We start from the raw sequence: 14,775 nt of genomic DNA on the forward strand, positions 1-14,775 counted from the left end.
CTCTTAACTTCCAACTTCGTAATGATTATTTCTTGATTTTTCCAGTTTTCATTTCAGTATGGGTGAAATGCACGCACTGAAATGAATCTACAAGATTGCAGCACTAATGGAGTACCGTGTTGTTATTCATGACAGCACTAAACTTATTAGGTTGATACTGCACACCTATTAGCTGCTAAAACATAATTTCTCTTGCTTCTTTCCTAGTCACAGTGAGTTGTTTTGGGCCCTATTAGAGGCCTTCAGTGATAACATATTATTGGTATCAGTGTGAGCACCAACGCCATTTAATTCACCACTCGCTTTTCTTTCCTAGTTAGCGTAGTGTGGAAAAACAGCACAAGTTTGGTCCCTTTCAAGATCAAGTAAAGAGTGAGTGGAAAATGAAAGCTGCAAGAGTAGCCTGTTATTTCAGAAGAGTACGGGTGCAAGAAAAGCCAGTGGTAGGGTTGGAACTTGAAGATGGCACTGTAAAGAAGGAGAAGGCACATGGAATAGCTCCCCTGGTACATGTGATAAGGAAGCAACCAGTGGAGACCAGGCACCAGCTATGGTTACACAGCTCTTACAGGAATGCCTTCTTTTTTTATTCTTTAGGGACAGGGTCTCACACCATCACCCAGGCTGGAGTGCAGTGGCACAACCATAGCTCACTGTATTCTTCAACTCCAGGTCTCAAGTGATCCTCTTGCCTCAGCTTCTCTAGTAGCTAGGACTACAGGTGCACGCCACATATGCACAGCTAATTTTTTTTTTAATTTTTTGTAGAGATGGGGTCTTGCTATGCGGCGCAGGTTAGTCTTGAACTCCCAGCCTCAAGTGATCCTCCCACCTTGGCCTCCCAAAGTGGCAGGATCACAGGCATGAGCCACCACACCCAGCCACCTACCTTTAATTTAGATCCATTTGCTCCACTCGGCCTGCTGGTAAAGTGCTGGCAGTGATGTTGAATGGCAGGGCCTGAGCTGCTTTAGGCACAATGTCAAGTTGTCGGTTTGTGGTTGTTCTCCAGTCATCTCTCCTGTTTTTACATCTCATTGGTGCCCCAGTTTGTCTTTCCACTAACTGCCCCTCTCCCATTTAAGTGTTCAATGACCAACTGCTGCTGCTAATGGCAGCCATAATACGTTACCACTTACTGACTATCTACGATGCACCCGGCCCTGTTCAAGGTGTTTTACGCGTATTAGTCACCGTAACTCTCCTCCTAACACAAGGCAAGTATGGTTATTGCAAATCTGCATATTACATGTCTTATCCCAGGACACATAGCTAGTAAGTAGATTTGAATCAAGAGGTCTATCTCTAGTGCCCATTCACCTAACCGTGCCACATAAATCTTGGTCCTCCATGAATGAATTTGAATTCAGCTCCAGGATGAATTTCAGCTCAAGGTTAACATAGTTACATAGAGCTCTTCCACTTTGATAGTTTTTGTTTAGCAAAATTTAGCCTGTATTAATGCGTACTTAGTTCTACCGAGGGATTAGCTGCTTACCCTAACAACACCCATTCTGGTGTAGACTGGAAGGAAAGAAAGATGATTTTAGGAAATCTCAGAAGCTCTTTATAATGAAGCCCCTAAAATATTTTCTGATAGAGAATGTTTCTTGTGGCTTTTGACTCATAAATGAATTCCTTATTTTACTCTTTCTCTTTTTAGTTAAACAGTGATTCTGCCACTGATGAAATAATACCAGACCATCCTGACTTACTTCTCCAGTCTCAAGATTCCACTGGCAGCATCACAACAGAGGAAGTGCTTCAAATCAGGGATGAGACCCCAACTTTGGCGGCTTCTCTAGATAGTGCTAACAGCCGGCTGCCTGAGGTGGGGAGAACTGGGGGCTGGTGCATGGCCAATCTGGGCTCTTTTTAGCACTCTTTTATAGCTCCTGCTTTTCTTTCAACAAAGTTTGGAAATTGATTTGTTTCCAGTATTTCTAACCTGTTGAGTTATTTTAAATGAAATAGTCAAATCTGACTTTTTCTGAAGTTGATAGATTAAGGAAATGACCTACAGGTTAAAAATAATCTTGAGTGTTTTTAATGAGCAGTTTGCATTGCAGAACATGCTGAGGTTAATGTACAGATGCTTCTCTGGGGTTGGCGAGCATCATCTATTGCACTGTATTTTCTTAGAAGGACCGCTTTGGTTTTTTCTTCTCTTTTTGCTTTGTGTTGGGTTTATGTGATTGGTGCTGTGATTGGGATTAAAACCTCAGGCCAGCTGTGGTTTTTAGCAGTTGTTAAATGAAATATTTTCAAAAGACTTTGGAACCACTAGTATTATGTTTTTTGGAAAGGCCTGTGAGAAGTAAGCCAGATTTGAAGCTAATGACTGACCAAAAATAAGTAAGTATTAGTGTTTTTTTTTAAAGATTATTATACTTTGAAAAATGTAATTGCTATAGCTCTGCCATATGTGCTTTTTTTATTCCGTGGTAAATATTAGGAAATGCTATATTTTGTCACTGTTCATCAAACTAATGTAGTTATTAGATCTAATCTAGGTATCAGATCTTATTATTTTTGTAAGGCGATAAAACACTATTGTGTTCTTGTTAGGCTGACTCTTAGACATATTTGAACTTTAACAGTAACCAGACATATTTTGAAATGAAGGCATTTTGGCTTCCTTATTAGCAAGCCATCTTTAAAATGCCCATACTCATATGGCTAAGGTTTAGATCATTCAATTCAACAAATATTTGTTGTGGTTTCAGTAGATGCCAGGCATTCAGCTAGGTGCCAGAAAGAAGAATAGGGCATGGATGGCCCTGTTTTCAGAGAACGTTCTCTTGCTGTCTATTAAGACAGAGAAGGCTTTAAAAAAAATTTCATTTCAGGCCGGGCACTGTGGCTCACGCCTGTAATCCCAGCACTATGGGAGGCCGAGGTGGGTGGATCATGAGGTCAGGAGATCGAGACCAGCTGGCCAACATGGTGAAACTCCGTCTCTACTAAAAATACAAAAATTAGCTGGTTGTGGTGGTGCACACCTGTAGTCCCAGCTACTCGGAAGGCTGAGGCAGGAGAATTGTTTGAACCCGGGAGGCAGAGGTTACAGTAAGCTGAGATGTCACCATTGCACTCTAGCCTGGCAACAGGGCGAGACTCTGTCCCAAAAAAAAAAAAAGGCGGGGGGAGAGAGAGATTGAGACCATCCTGGCGAACATGGTGAAACCCCGTCTCTACTAAAAATACAAAAATTAGCTGGGCCTGGTGGCCGAGGTAGGAGAATCACTTGAATGTGGGAGGCGGAGGTTACAGTGAGCCGAGATTGCGCCACTGCACTCCAGCCTGGCAACAGAGTGAGACTCCATCTCAAAAGTAAAAAATAAAAAAAAAAAAAAGAAATTACATTTCAGTATGAAAATTCAATAATAGGTTCAAGGCTTTACGAAAACTGAGTGATCAGCTGTGCACAGGGAGTGATGGTAAGAAAGGACAGGTTGCAGGGTAACTGGGACATTCCAGGCAGAGGGACACAATGTAGAAAGGGATGGCAGTGTGAAATAGCATGATGTGTCTAGCTAAAAGCAGGAAATTGAGTATTTCCAGAGAGTAAAATGGGAGGAGGAAGAGGAAGAGCAATAGGAGCGATGAATGGGATCCAAGACAGGAGAAGTCCTATATGCCACACTACAGACTTAAGACTTTATCTTGAGATAACAGAAAGACATTCGAGTTTTTATCCTTTCAAGAGATACCTATTAAGTAACAAGCACTGTACCAGATACCAAGATGGAACCACATGGCGTGTGAGCATTCATTTATGTGACCAGTATCTACTGAGCCGCTACCTCGTGCTAGGCACGGGGCCCATGGCAGCTGTGACATAGACAAAGGCTTTTGGTTTTATGGAGCTTCATTCTAGTAGGAGAGACAGATAATGAGCAGGTAAAACAAAATATAAATAATATGTCAGAAAGTGGTCATCTTATTCATCGTACTAAGAAAATCTAACAGTAATGTGGACTTGAGTGAAGGAGAAAGTTAGGGGTAGCATTTAAGGTGAAACCTAAATGACAAGAACCAGCCCATCCCTTGAAGATTTGGAGGGAGAAGGTTCCAGGTAGAGGAAGCAGCAGTTTAAAAGGCCCTGATATATCTGAAGTACAGAAAACTGGCCGGTGAGGCTGGAACGGGTGGGTCAAGGCACTGTCATAACATGTGTCACAGGCCACACAGCAGGTAACCATTGAAGAAGAACATGATCTGATTATTTTTTAAACCTTTGGCCTTTTTTGTTGAAAATGGAAAGTAGGTTCTAGTCCCTGACACATAGAGCTTGCAGTTAGGGATTATCATAGAAGAGTTGCAGCCTCATTGTTGGTAGTGAAGTCTCTAAGGCAGAGGCGTTGACGCTGGATTGGAGGAGATGAACGAGCTAAGCTGGAAGAATATTAGCAAGAATTAAGCAGGGCCTGACTTAAGGGCACAAACACGAGAAATGTTTACAGGAGAGAACTGATGGAATTTAGAGATGGGTTTTAAGTAGACTATATTCCTTTCAGTTTTTGGGAGGTTTATTAGTTATTAAGCCAAACTACAGTGCCTAGTTTGGATCACACCATACACCGTAACACCAGTGGATGAGAATGAAAGGGATATTTTGAAAGCATGGTATTTCATTTAGAAACAGTTCTACTGATATTAAAACTATCAGCAAAAGAATGGCTATCCACAGGGAATATGACAGCCTTGTATCTGTTGGATATATTGGCCTAATTTGTTTTTCTCTGTTTTGCCAAATAGTGTCAAATGACCCAAAATTGCCTCTTGTACCAAAACAAAAGGTAGAAAAGCACCAATATATTGAAATAAAACCATAATTATTTTTAAAGCAACTTCTTAAGACAAAGAATATAATTAATTTTAATGGGCGAAATGTTTTATGAATTAAAGGAATAAATCCACTCCTAAAAATGTTTATTTGAATTTCTTCCCTTAAATCATGTTAATATTGGAAAGATAAAATGGAGTAGGCTAAAGCATCTTCTGTCATGACAAACGTTAGAGCTGGGTGTCCCTTTCTTCTCTATAATATGCACACGTTACACTCTGATCTCAAGAGGGGATTAAGTTCTTCACTTGTGTTTACTCACAGAGGGTTTCTTTTATTATTTATGATAGTTTGGCATCCACCTCATGGATGACAAATTATTCCTTATAGGAAAGAAATCTTTGTAACAAAGCATATGTGCATGTGTCATTGTCTAATAAGGCGAAGTACAAGAAATTTGATTCTCATAATCTACATATAAACAGTGGAATCCATTCTATCAGCCCCAAAAGCACTTTCTTCATGATATGTAGGCATTACTAGAAAATTTCATTGTATGTTATATAATACTAACTACAGATAAAATATCATCTTGAAATTATTATTCAAGAAAAAATGACAATCCACTGCAGGTGTAAACTAATGAAAAGTGAGGGGATTGAACTAAGTTTGGGTTGAGATAACATAATATGTTCATGTTGATGTAGAAGGAAAAATTCATGCCAATAAATATTCTAGGTATAGAAATGTCTCTAGTACTGTCACATAGATTATCTTTCCAAATAATGACCAAATATTTTTTTAGAAAATTCATCTGGAAACGTTAGAGTATATTGAATATAAACTGGTGGAAGAATTAAGAAATAATCGTACTATATTATATTTAATGCTAAAGTAAAGACTCAAGAGTTTGCTGCTTTCCCTGCTTAACTAAATCCAGACCAGTGTTCCCTTATACACTTTGTGTTTTCATGGCGTTATTTCTGTGCCTTTGATAGCTTCTAATCACTTTCCCTGCAATATCATCCCTACCTCATGTTTGTCAAAACATGCTGTTTCCTCCAAGGAGACTCACCTCAGTTGCCTCAACTAGATGTGGGCTTTCCCATCATTGAGTACCAGCACCCATTTGTATGTTGCTGATAGTATTTACCGTACATTTACCATCCTCTGGTATATGTTATTGTCATTCACTTACTAGCCTAACCCTGTTAGGCTAGATTATAAACTATTTGCAGTTAGGAATTATTTATATCAGAGCACTCAGCCCAGAATCTAGTCAAAATCCTTCATTTTATAGGTGAGTTTTACATATGAATAAGGCCCAGGCTAGTCTAGGGTTATAGGCTCTGACTTTCTCTTACTTTTCTTATTTTGGAAGGAAAATTCTATTTTTATCCATGAAAAAGAGATAAGGAGCTACTTTACAGCTGAGAAGTAACTTAGGTCCAAATAGTCAAAAGAAGCTGATCTTTATTCCGAAAACTATGACCATTAGTACTTATTTTCAAATTGATTAAACCAATAAACTAAAAACTAGTGTTGATGCCATCATCATATATGCTTTGAAAGTGTTTTCCTTTTTTAATAGTAGCAGCTCATTCAACCAGTATCTCTTGAGCCTCTACCACTTGTCTATCACATAGCAACATTGTTTCAGTAACATTACAGTGGATAGAAAGGGCACACCACTGGTATGCTTTATAACATATATTTTCATTATTGTTTACTTCAAATGAGGAGAATATACTCTTTTTTGATAATGAGCTTGCGATAGTTTAATTTTCAAAAGTATAATTATCTAAAGTGTCCTAATGTCTTCTGAACTGTAGCTCAGTGATGAAGCTTTATCAATACTCAAAGCCAAAATGAGGTTTTGTAGTAAGGCCACCCTAGTTGTCTAGGTTCAGCATCCTTCTGATTGGTCAGTACCTATTCCTGCTGTGTGGCAGCCCTGCAGGACGAGTGGGTTAACTATTTTGAGTCATCTCTTCTACTTATATCCAGAATATACTGTGTTCCAGTGTAATGAAAGAAATGACATTTCAAACAGGAGACGATTTATACTAATAAACAAAGTTTTACTTGTGTAGAGTTAGAACATATATGAGAGAAGATATTTTACCAAAGCACATATTTCTAAGTAAACACCTAAATCCTGTTACTGAAGAGAAAAAAAGTCCTCAATGTTCCTATATGATAATAGGTGATATATTTTAATTTCAAAATCTTTTAAACCTATGACCGTTAAAAAAATTTATAACTGATTCAAAAACTATAAAAGTGGCTGGGTGCAGTGGCTCACACCTGTAATCCCAGCACTTTGGGAGGCCAAGGTGGACAGATCACGAGGTCAAGAGATTGAGACCATCCTGGCTAACATGGTGAAACCCCATCTCTACTAAAAAATACAAAAAAGAAAAAAAATTAGCTGGGCATGGTGGCACCTGCCTGTAGTACTAACTATTTGGGAGGCTGAGGCAGGAGAATCGCTTGAACCTGAGAGACGGAGATTGCAGTGAGCCAAGATCACGCCATTGCACTCCACTCCAGCCTGGGTGACAGACCGTATAAATGAACACCACTTAACAAAACAGACTTAGATGGATGGCAATACTTACTTATTGTGTTGTAAAATTCTTTTTTTATGTTTTTATAGTTCACTAAAAATATGATTGTTCTGTAGGATACAAGTTCAGTATTAAAGGAGGAACATGTTACAACCTTTGAAGATGAAGGGTCCTATATAATTCAAGAACAGCAGGATTCTCTTGTGTGTCAAGGAATTCTTGATTTAGAAGAAACTGAAATGCCAGAGCCTCTAGCTCCTGAAAGCTACCCCGAGTCAATCTGTGAAGAGGATGTTACCTTAGCTCTGAAAGAGCTAGATGAAAGATGTGAAGAAGAAGAAGCAGATTTCTCCGGACTGTCTAGGTGAGAATACAGTATCATAAACACCGTAGTGAGGTGATAATCTCTCCCCTATTCCTTCCAGAGAGTGCCCTTCTATTCCAGTTTACTCACTTTCATTTCCTTGTGTGTTTCAGTCTGTAATCATACTTTGTGTGTTTTAGTCTAGAATCATACTGTCTTCGTTTTTAGAGATAAAATGCCTTACTCTAATGGGATATTTCTTCAATTATGGACATTCCCATAAAGAAAAACAATTAGGCTATTTTCAAAGCATAGTAAGTGGTATTCCACATTTAGAAGCACACCAAATATCTATTTTGGCAGATGCCAAATGGCCAAATGTTAAAATCAATATTGGAGTGAACTTCCGTGATCCCACAATTTAAATCTAAAATATATTCCAAAAAATTGTTTTTACAGTTTCATGATCAGTGATCATATTTTTAAAGTTTTATTTCTATAAGAGGCAGAAGCAATTATTTCTTAGATGCTAGATTGCTCCTTTTAAATGTTTATGCTCCATACATTAAAAATTTATTACCAGAAAGTATGAAGAATTCTCAAGTGGAATTTTTTCTTTACCCAAGGACTAACTTGAATAATCAATTATTATATATAGCTTTTAGGGGAAATTTTGGTGGCTGTTACAAAACTTATAAACCAAATAATTCTTTAACACTTAGAATTATAATAGAATATCCACTATTTAAATTTCTTAAATATTTGTGATTCAATATTACGTTTTTTATAAAGGTATCTAACTTCATGCACTCTGTGAGTGTATCTGTTTCCCCATTCAACAATTTGGAGCTCCTGGATAACTGTTTTTATATAAAATTAATATTTAATAATTATCGAGTATTTCAGAATTTTACTTTTACAATAAAAATTACACCTTTATACTTCATGTGATAATAGAGTTTTAACATATACAACACATTGGAGATTTTTTTACCATCAACATATCAAGAATACTTACCTATATTTGAAAAGATATAATCAGATATTAACAATAAATCTTAGTGACACACCTTTTTCATATTACTGATTTGAATATGGCAGTAGCCCATGCAACCACTCAATCATTAATCATGCACAAGTTCAGGGATGCCAGAAACGATGTTATTCAGCTATTTGGCTTTCTAAAAGGCTGAAGCCAAACAGTTGACTTTGGCCGAGTACTGCAGCTGAAATAGAATGGAGCATTCCTACTAAGTGTACAGGTTATCTACCCTAGCTTATAGTATACGTGTGAAAATCAGTCACCACAGTGACAGTTTTAAAATTAACCTTTTTGAGGTCTCATTTGTTTTCACTTCAGATGTCTGCTTTATTTTGATTGTTTTCTCCAGTCTTTACTTGGGTCCCTCTCTTCCATATGCATTGCTCCAAAATTTCTGTAAAGCCTTATAGAACTAGCTTGTAATGCGAAACATGCAATTTTAAGACCTTGAGTAACACATTTCTTTTTTATGAAGTGTCAGACTCAGTATTTCTTCATTTTTATGGCCGAGAGTTATAGAATGTCCAACCCGAATACATCTTCATCTTTTTCCATTGTTCCATTTTTGTTTGTATAATCTGACTTTTGGGATTATAAATTATTTGAAGGAAATGGCCAGGTCTTATGTTTCTTTGGAGTCAAATCTATTATTGGCCATATTGCTAGGAACATAGTATGTGCTTATGAAATAGCTGAGCTAGCTATGTGTTTCCTGGCTAATAGCATTTGGACCCATAGTCTTGAGTTCAAATTCTGGCTCTGTCATTTCTTACCCAGTAACTAGACATATTATTTAACCTTACTGAACTTCTTGTTTCAGCTTTAAAATCAAGATAATAATAGAACCTAATCCTCATATAGTTGTGAAGACTGAATGAAATTATCCATATGAGGCACCTAACACAGCCCTTAACACGAAAGACCATGATCAAAACTTTAAAAATACTATTATCACCAATGTGAGGCTGTTCAAATAAAAGCCTCCAAAATTGACCATTGAAAATGAAAGCATTCCAATCAGTATTATTCATAGAAGTTACTAATATGAATCCATAGTGGTGGCATATTATAGGACTTGGGTTATTTTAAGGTAGTTGCTTGAAATTAGAGTTATAATTCTAAAAGTGCTAACTAGAAAGAACAGGAATTCACTTATTCACACTTTCTCACAAGATTTAGGTGGTTGTACGTTTTCTAGATCAGTGTGTATGCATGAATAAAAATAACCTGTCAAATGACCGAAGCTGTCTTACGTGATTGGCCTATTCTTTTTTTCTGAGATAGTGTTATGATATTTTTGATATCTGTGTTAATAGTCAAGATGAAGAAGAGCAAGATGGTTTTCCAGAAGTACAGACATCGCCTCTGCCATCACCATTTCTTTCTGCCATCATAGCCGCCTTTCAGCCTGTGGCATATGATGATGAAGAGGAAGCCTGGCGCTGCCACGTCAATCAGATGCTGTCTGACACCGACGGGTCCTCTGCAGTGTTTACTTTTCATGTGTTTTCTAGGCTGTTTCAGGTCAGTGAGGTTCAGGGTTTCTGAATTCATATTATAGTTACCTAATCAAGTTACAGTTTTTCTTCTAAAATCAGCATCTCCAATTTTAATATTCTTACCAGTTTTCTTTAGCAAATTTTTTTTTTCTAAGCTAATGGTATTACTTACATTGACACTGTGACATTGTGGTACTGCTGGTACATTACACAATGACTAGTACAGACTTCTCCCCTAAGGCAATTAGAATAAAACTTCAAAACAACGTCTGATATGTTTTCTGCAGTATGCTTAGGCACCATCAGGATACCAAAGAAATAAAGGCCTAAGTTCCGCCTTCAGGGAGCTTACAGTTAATGTATCATAAATCAGTTTATAATCAAGGCTTAAAGTAATGGACACTTTTATGACTTTGTGAGGACCTTAAAATTTTTAGCTGTTAAGGTTGCTTCCTCCCCAATAATAAAGATAATATAAGCTAAAATTTATTGAGTACCCACTACGTGCTAGGCACTGTGCTAAATGGGTAAGTGTTCTGACACCACAACTATGGAATGTAGATTTGATTTTTAGCATTCGGTGGAGAGGGAAACTAAGACACAGAAAAATGCCACCATTTAAGTTATTGTCCTCTGAACTATCTACTACCTTTCCTCCCTTTTCTCTTCCCAAATTTTGCCCATCTTGGAAGACTCAGTTAAATACATTTTCTTACCGAAGCCTTCCCAACCACTCCAACCTCCAGTCTCTCTCTCCTGGAAGTTCTTTAGTGCTCATTAACGGGAGCACTTATTTAATTCTGTACTTACTGCATCACTACTTGGTTTTTCTACTCATATTCTTATTGATGTTGTAAGTTTCATGATGGCTGAAAGTGTGGATTTATGCTTTTTATTTTAATCATAATGCCACCTAACAGTGCAACACATATGTAAGTAGGTGTACTTTAACCATTGATACAATAATTATACTACTGATAATATAGTCTAATTGACTTACTATGAGTCAGGCACTGTCTGTTTTATGGAAATGAATATTCTTGGACTCTGAGAAGATACTACTCTCAATACATTTTTATGACTTTACCTAAAGTTAAGCCAGGTGGCAGCCCATAGCCAAGAATAGTAAACTACATTTACTGAAAGTTTCTCTCAGGTAATAACTTTGGATGAACAACTTCCTCAAGACAGGTGAGGACTTTCATTGCTAAGAATGTACGGCGCGCATCCATCTGTCTGCCCCCTGATGAAAAAATCTCAGGAATAGGGAGATGAATGGCATATATCATTTTTTCAGTAATACTATTTTGTGAATTTTTGTTTCTTTTTAGAAATTAATGTTTTCTAAGGAAATACCTAAAAATATGGATTTATAGACCAATGATTAAAATTCTATATATCATCATAATTTTAAAATAAAAGTCTACCCTATTATGCTGCTTTACTTAAAGGTGAAAAAAGGCCTTCTTATGAAACACTAAACTCTTTCTTCTGCTTTTCTCCATAGACAATTCAAAGAAAGTTTGGAGAAATAACTAATGAGGCAGTCAGCTTTCTTGGTGATAGTCTGCAACGCATTGGTACCAAATTTAAAAGTTCCTTGGAAGTGATGATGATGTGTTCAGAATGCCCAACAGTCTTTGTGGATGCTGAAACAGTAAGTTTCTACATGCAGGTTTATTATAAAGACTACATTGGAATGGCATCATTCAGTAAGTCTTTTTTTGTAAGTAATTCTGAATTTTATGGTATAAAGTTTCATATTTTCAACATGATTATAAATGTTTGGCAAACTACAATTCTAGTATATTAGATGCAGCAACTTGTGACTATTTCTGATTCTGACTCCTTCCTGCCCTTGCCCTCCACAGAGTCCTAGATGGGAAAACCAAAAAGTCATGCTCTAGAGATGGGTAATTTTTTTATTCTTAAATAAAAATGGGTAGAAGATGCCTAAACCTCCACCCGTGAAATACCCAGGCCTCCTGGTTCATTTCCTGATTTATTTCTAAGCACACTTCTAGATTATATATTAAGATATTTAAAGAACTAAGGTTTAAAAAGCTTCAAGGTTGATACCTTTGAGGTGTGTACTGGTCTGGCATGACGTCTTTGAAAACACTTGAGGATGTCCTTCCTGACCCTTCGCAAGTCCCACTGCACTCCTCCTCTGTTCCAGTGAGAGCTCAGCACTTAGTATGGAACAGAGTAGAGTAAGAGAATATCCAAAAACCAACTAACAGGTATTCCATGACTGAAAAGTGTCATGATTTTGTGAGTCTCATGATTTCAATCAGAAACGGTAACCTGGATCAATATTTCTGATTTGACAGCTGATGTCATGTGGTTTGCTGGAAACACTCAAGTTTGGTGTTTTGGAGTTGCAAGAACACCTGGATACATACAATGTGAAGAGAGAAGCTGCTGAGCAGGTCAGTCTCTTTTTACCATGTGCGAAAAGTGGTTTGCTCTTGACACTGGAAGGATAATCCTGGCAGCAGAACAGCCCAGACAGAAAAGAAGACCTCTCAGCAACCGCCTCAGGGTTTTCCTGAGAGCAGCGGGTTCTTTGAGCTCTCTATCCAGCAAATTCCTACCTTTGGCTTTTAAAAATCAGCCCTCTAACAGCACAGTGGAAAACCATAGCTTTGTAAAAAGCTTCTCTGTGGAGACTATGTCACTGCTGTCAACATTCCAAGTGGGGAAATTGAAGCAGTATTTCTCAGTGCATTAGAGAATTGTGGTATAGGAAATCCACAACCTCTGTCAAAGCTGTAATCTTTTTCCCATGATGTATACATGTACATGGGCAAGCAGTGGGAGAAAAAAGCATGTAGTGAATTAGACAATCACCTCGTAAGAAAGGCCTCTTCAAGTCCAATCTGGCAGTGAAAACAGAGTAGCTCTGTTCCTTCCCTAAGGGTAAATCCAGCACGTTTTCAACTGGGAGGGACAGAAGAACAAAAAAGTTTCTCTCTTTCACACAAACTGCATACAGTAGGCAATTATTTTTCTAGATGGGTCTTTCATTAATAAGTAGTAAATATCTGTGACATGTATAGACCTATGAAAAATGAAGTGTGTGGTGGTATCTCATGGTACTGTTTTGCATTTCCCTGATGACTAATATTTGAGCCCCTTTTCAAATGGATCTCTTCATTTAAGATATTTTGTGAATTGTGGATTCAAGTATGTTGCCCATTTTTGTAAATCGATTGGGTTTTTCTTACTGATTTGTAGGGGCTCTTTATCCTAAATGCAAGCCCTTTTTTGGATGTATGTATTGCAAAGATTATTCCTTCTCTGTGGCTAGCAGTTTTGCTATCTATCTTAGTAGCATTTTTTGATGAACAGAAGTTTTTAAGTTTAATAAGTCCAGGTTATCAGCCTTTTCCGTCATGGTTATGATTTTTGTATCTTCAGAAATCATCGCCTACTAGAAGCAAAGGTAGATTGTTAAAATACTGGTCCCAATGAATCATGCTTCTCTGTGGCCACACCCCTTTGCAATGTGACTTTGCTATTCTTCCCATGAAGAGACAGAGTCCATTTCACCATCTCTTAAATTTGGGATGGCCTTGTGGTTTACTCTAACCAATCAAGTTCAGAAGCAATGCTGTGTAACTTCCGAGACTAGTCCTGAAGTGGTCTTTTGTGGCGTCTGCTTTTGCCATCATACTGGTCGGAGTGCAAACTGGGATAAACTCTGGGAAACTATTTGACCTCTAGCCTGCTGGAAGATGAGGCCATGTAGGGGAGAACAGAGGCGTTCCATTGATAGTCAGTGTGCAAGACATATGAGTGAAGCCAGCTTGGAACTTCAACCCCGCCACTTCCCCAATGAAGCCATCAATGACTGTAGACTCAGGAGTGACCCTAGGCAAGACCAGAAGAAACTCCCAGCCAGCACGTAGATTCATTTTGGTTGTTTGAAGCCATTAAGTTTTAGGGTGGTTGGTTTTAAAGCAATAGATACCATTTGTAATAGGAAAATATCAAATACCTACAAATAAATCTGTCTAAAGATATGCTGTACCTCTATACAGAAAACTGCAAATATTGAGAAAAATGAAAGACCACCTAAATGGAGGACTATATACCATGTTTATCAATTAGAAGACTCAATATGGTAAAGATGTCATTTTCCCCCAAATGGTCCATAGGTTTAATGCAGTCTCATTCAAAATCTCAGATGGTATATTAATGGAAATTGACAGGCTGATTCTAAAATTTATATGGAAAGTCAGACAACTAATAGTGCTTACAAACTTCTTGAGCACAGGTTAGCAAACTACAGCTGTCAAGTTATATCTGGCCCACTGCCTATTTTTGTAAATAAAATTAGTAGAAAACAGCTATCTGGTTTACTTACATATTGTCCATGGCTATGTTTGCACTGTAACAATAGTTACAAAGACTATATGTTTTGCAAAGCCTAAAATATTTACTGTCTGCCCTATTTAATTTTCCTATTAGTTTTTGAGTTATACATTCTTTTTATTATTCTTCAAGACTTCTAAGGCTTACAAGTGAATTGAATGCATGATTTTCCTCTCTCCAGCAATGAGAGA

At 37.6% G+C, this 14,775-nt stretch overlaps 1 protein-coding gene across 2 annotated transcripts in view; it reads left to right on the top strand.

The window, feature by feature from the left end:
• The window catches only part of FRYL (FRY like transcription coactivator), a 285,938-nt gene that overhangs the window by 260,630 nt on the left and 10,533 nt on the right, over window positions 1-14,775 (top strand). For both annotated transcript variants that reach the window (XM_030800907.1, XM_030800906.1), the window contains 5 exons: window positions 1,664-1,831; window positions 7,476-7,723; window positions 10,022-10,229; window positions 11,712-11,861; window positions 12,538-12,636. In XM_030800907.1, the coding sequence (XP_030656767.1) occupies window positions 1,664-1,831; window positions 7,476-7,723; window positions 10,022-10,229; window positions 11,712-11,861; window positions 12,538-12,636 (873 nt within the window). The remainder of the gene's footprint in view (window positions 1-1,663; window positions 1,832-7,475; window positions 7,724-10,021; window positions 10,230-11,711; window positions 11,862-12,537; window positions 12,637-14,775) is intronic.

Source organism: Nomascus leucogenys, chromosome 20 (assembly GCF_006542625.1).
Source record: "Nomascus leucogenys isolate Asia chromosome 20, Asia_NLE_v1, whole genome shotgun sequence".
Lineage (NCBI taxonomy): Eukaryota > Metazoa > Chordata > Mammalia > Primates > Hylobatidae > Nomascus > Nomascus leucogenys.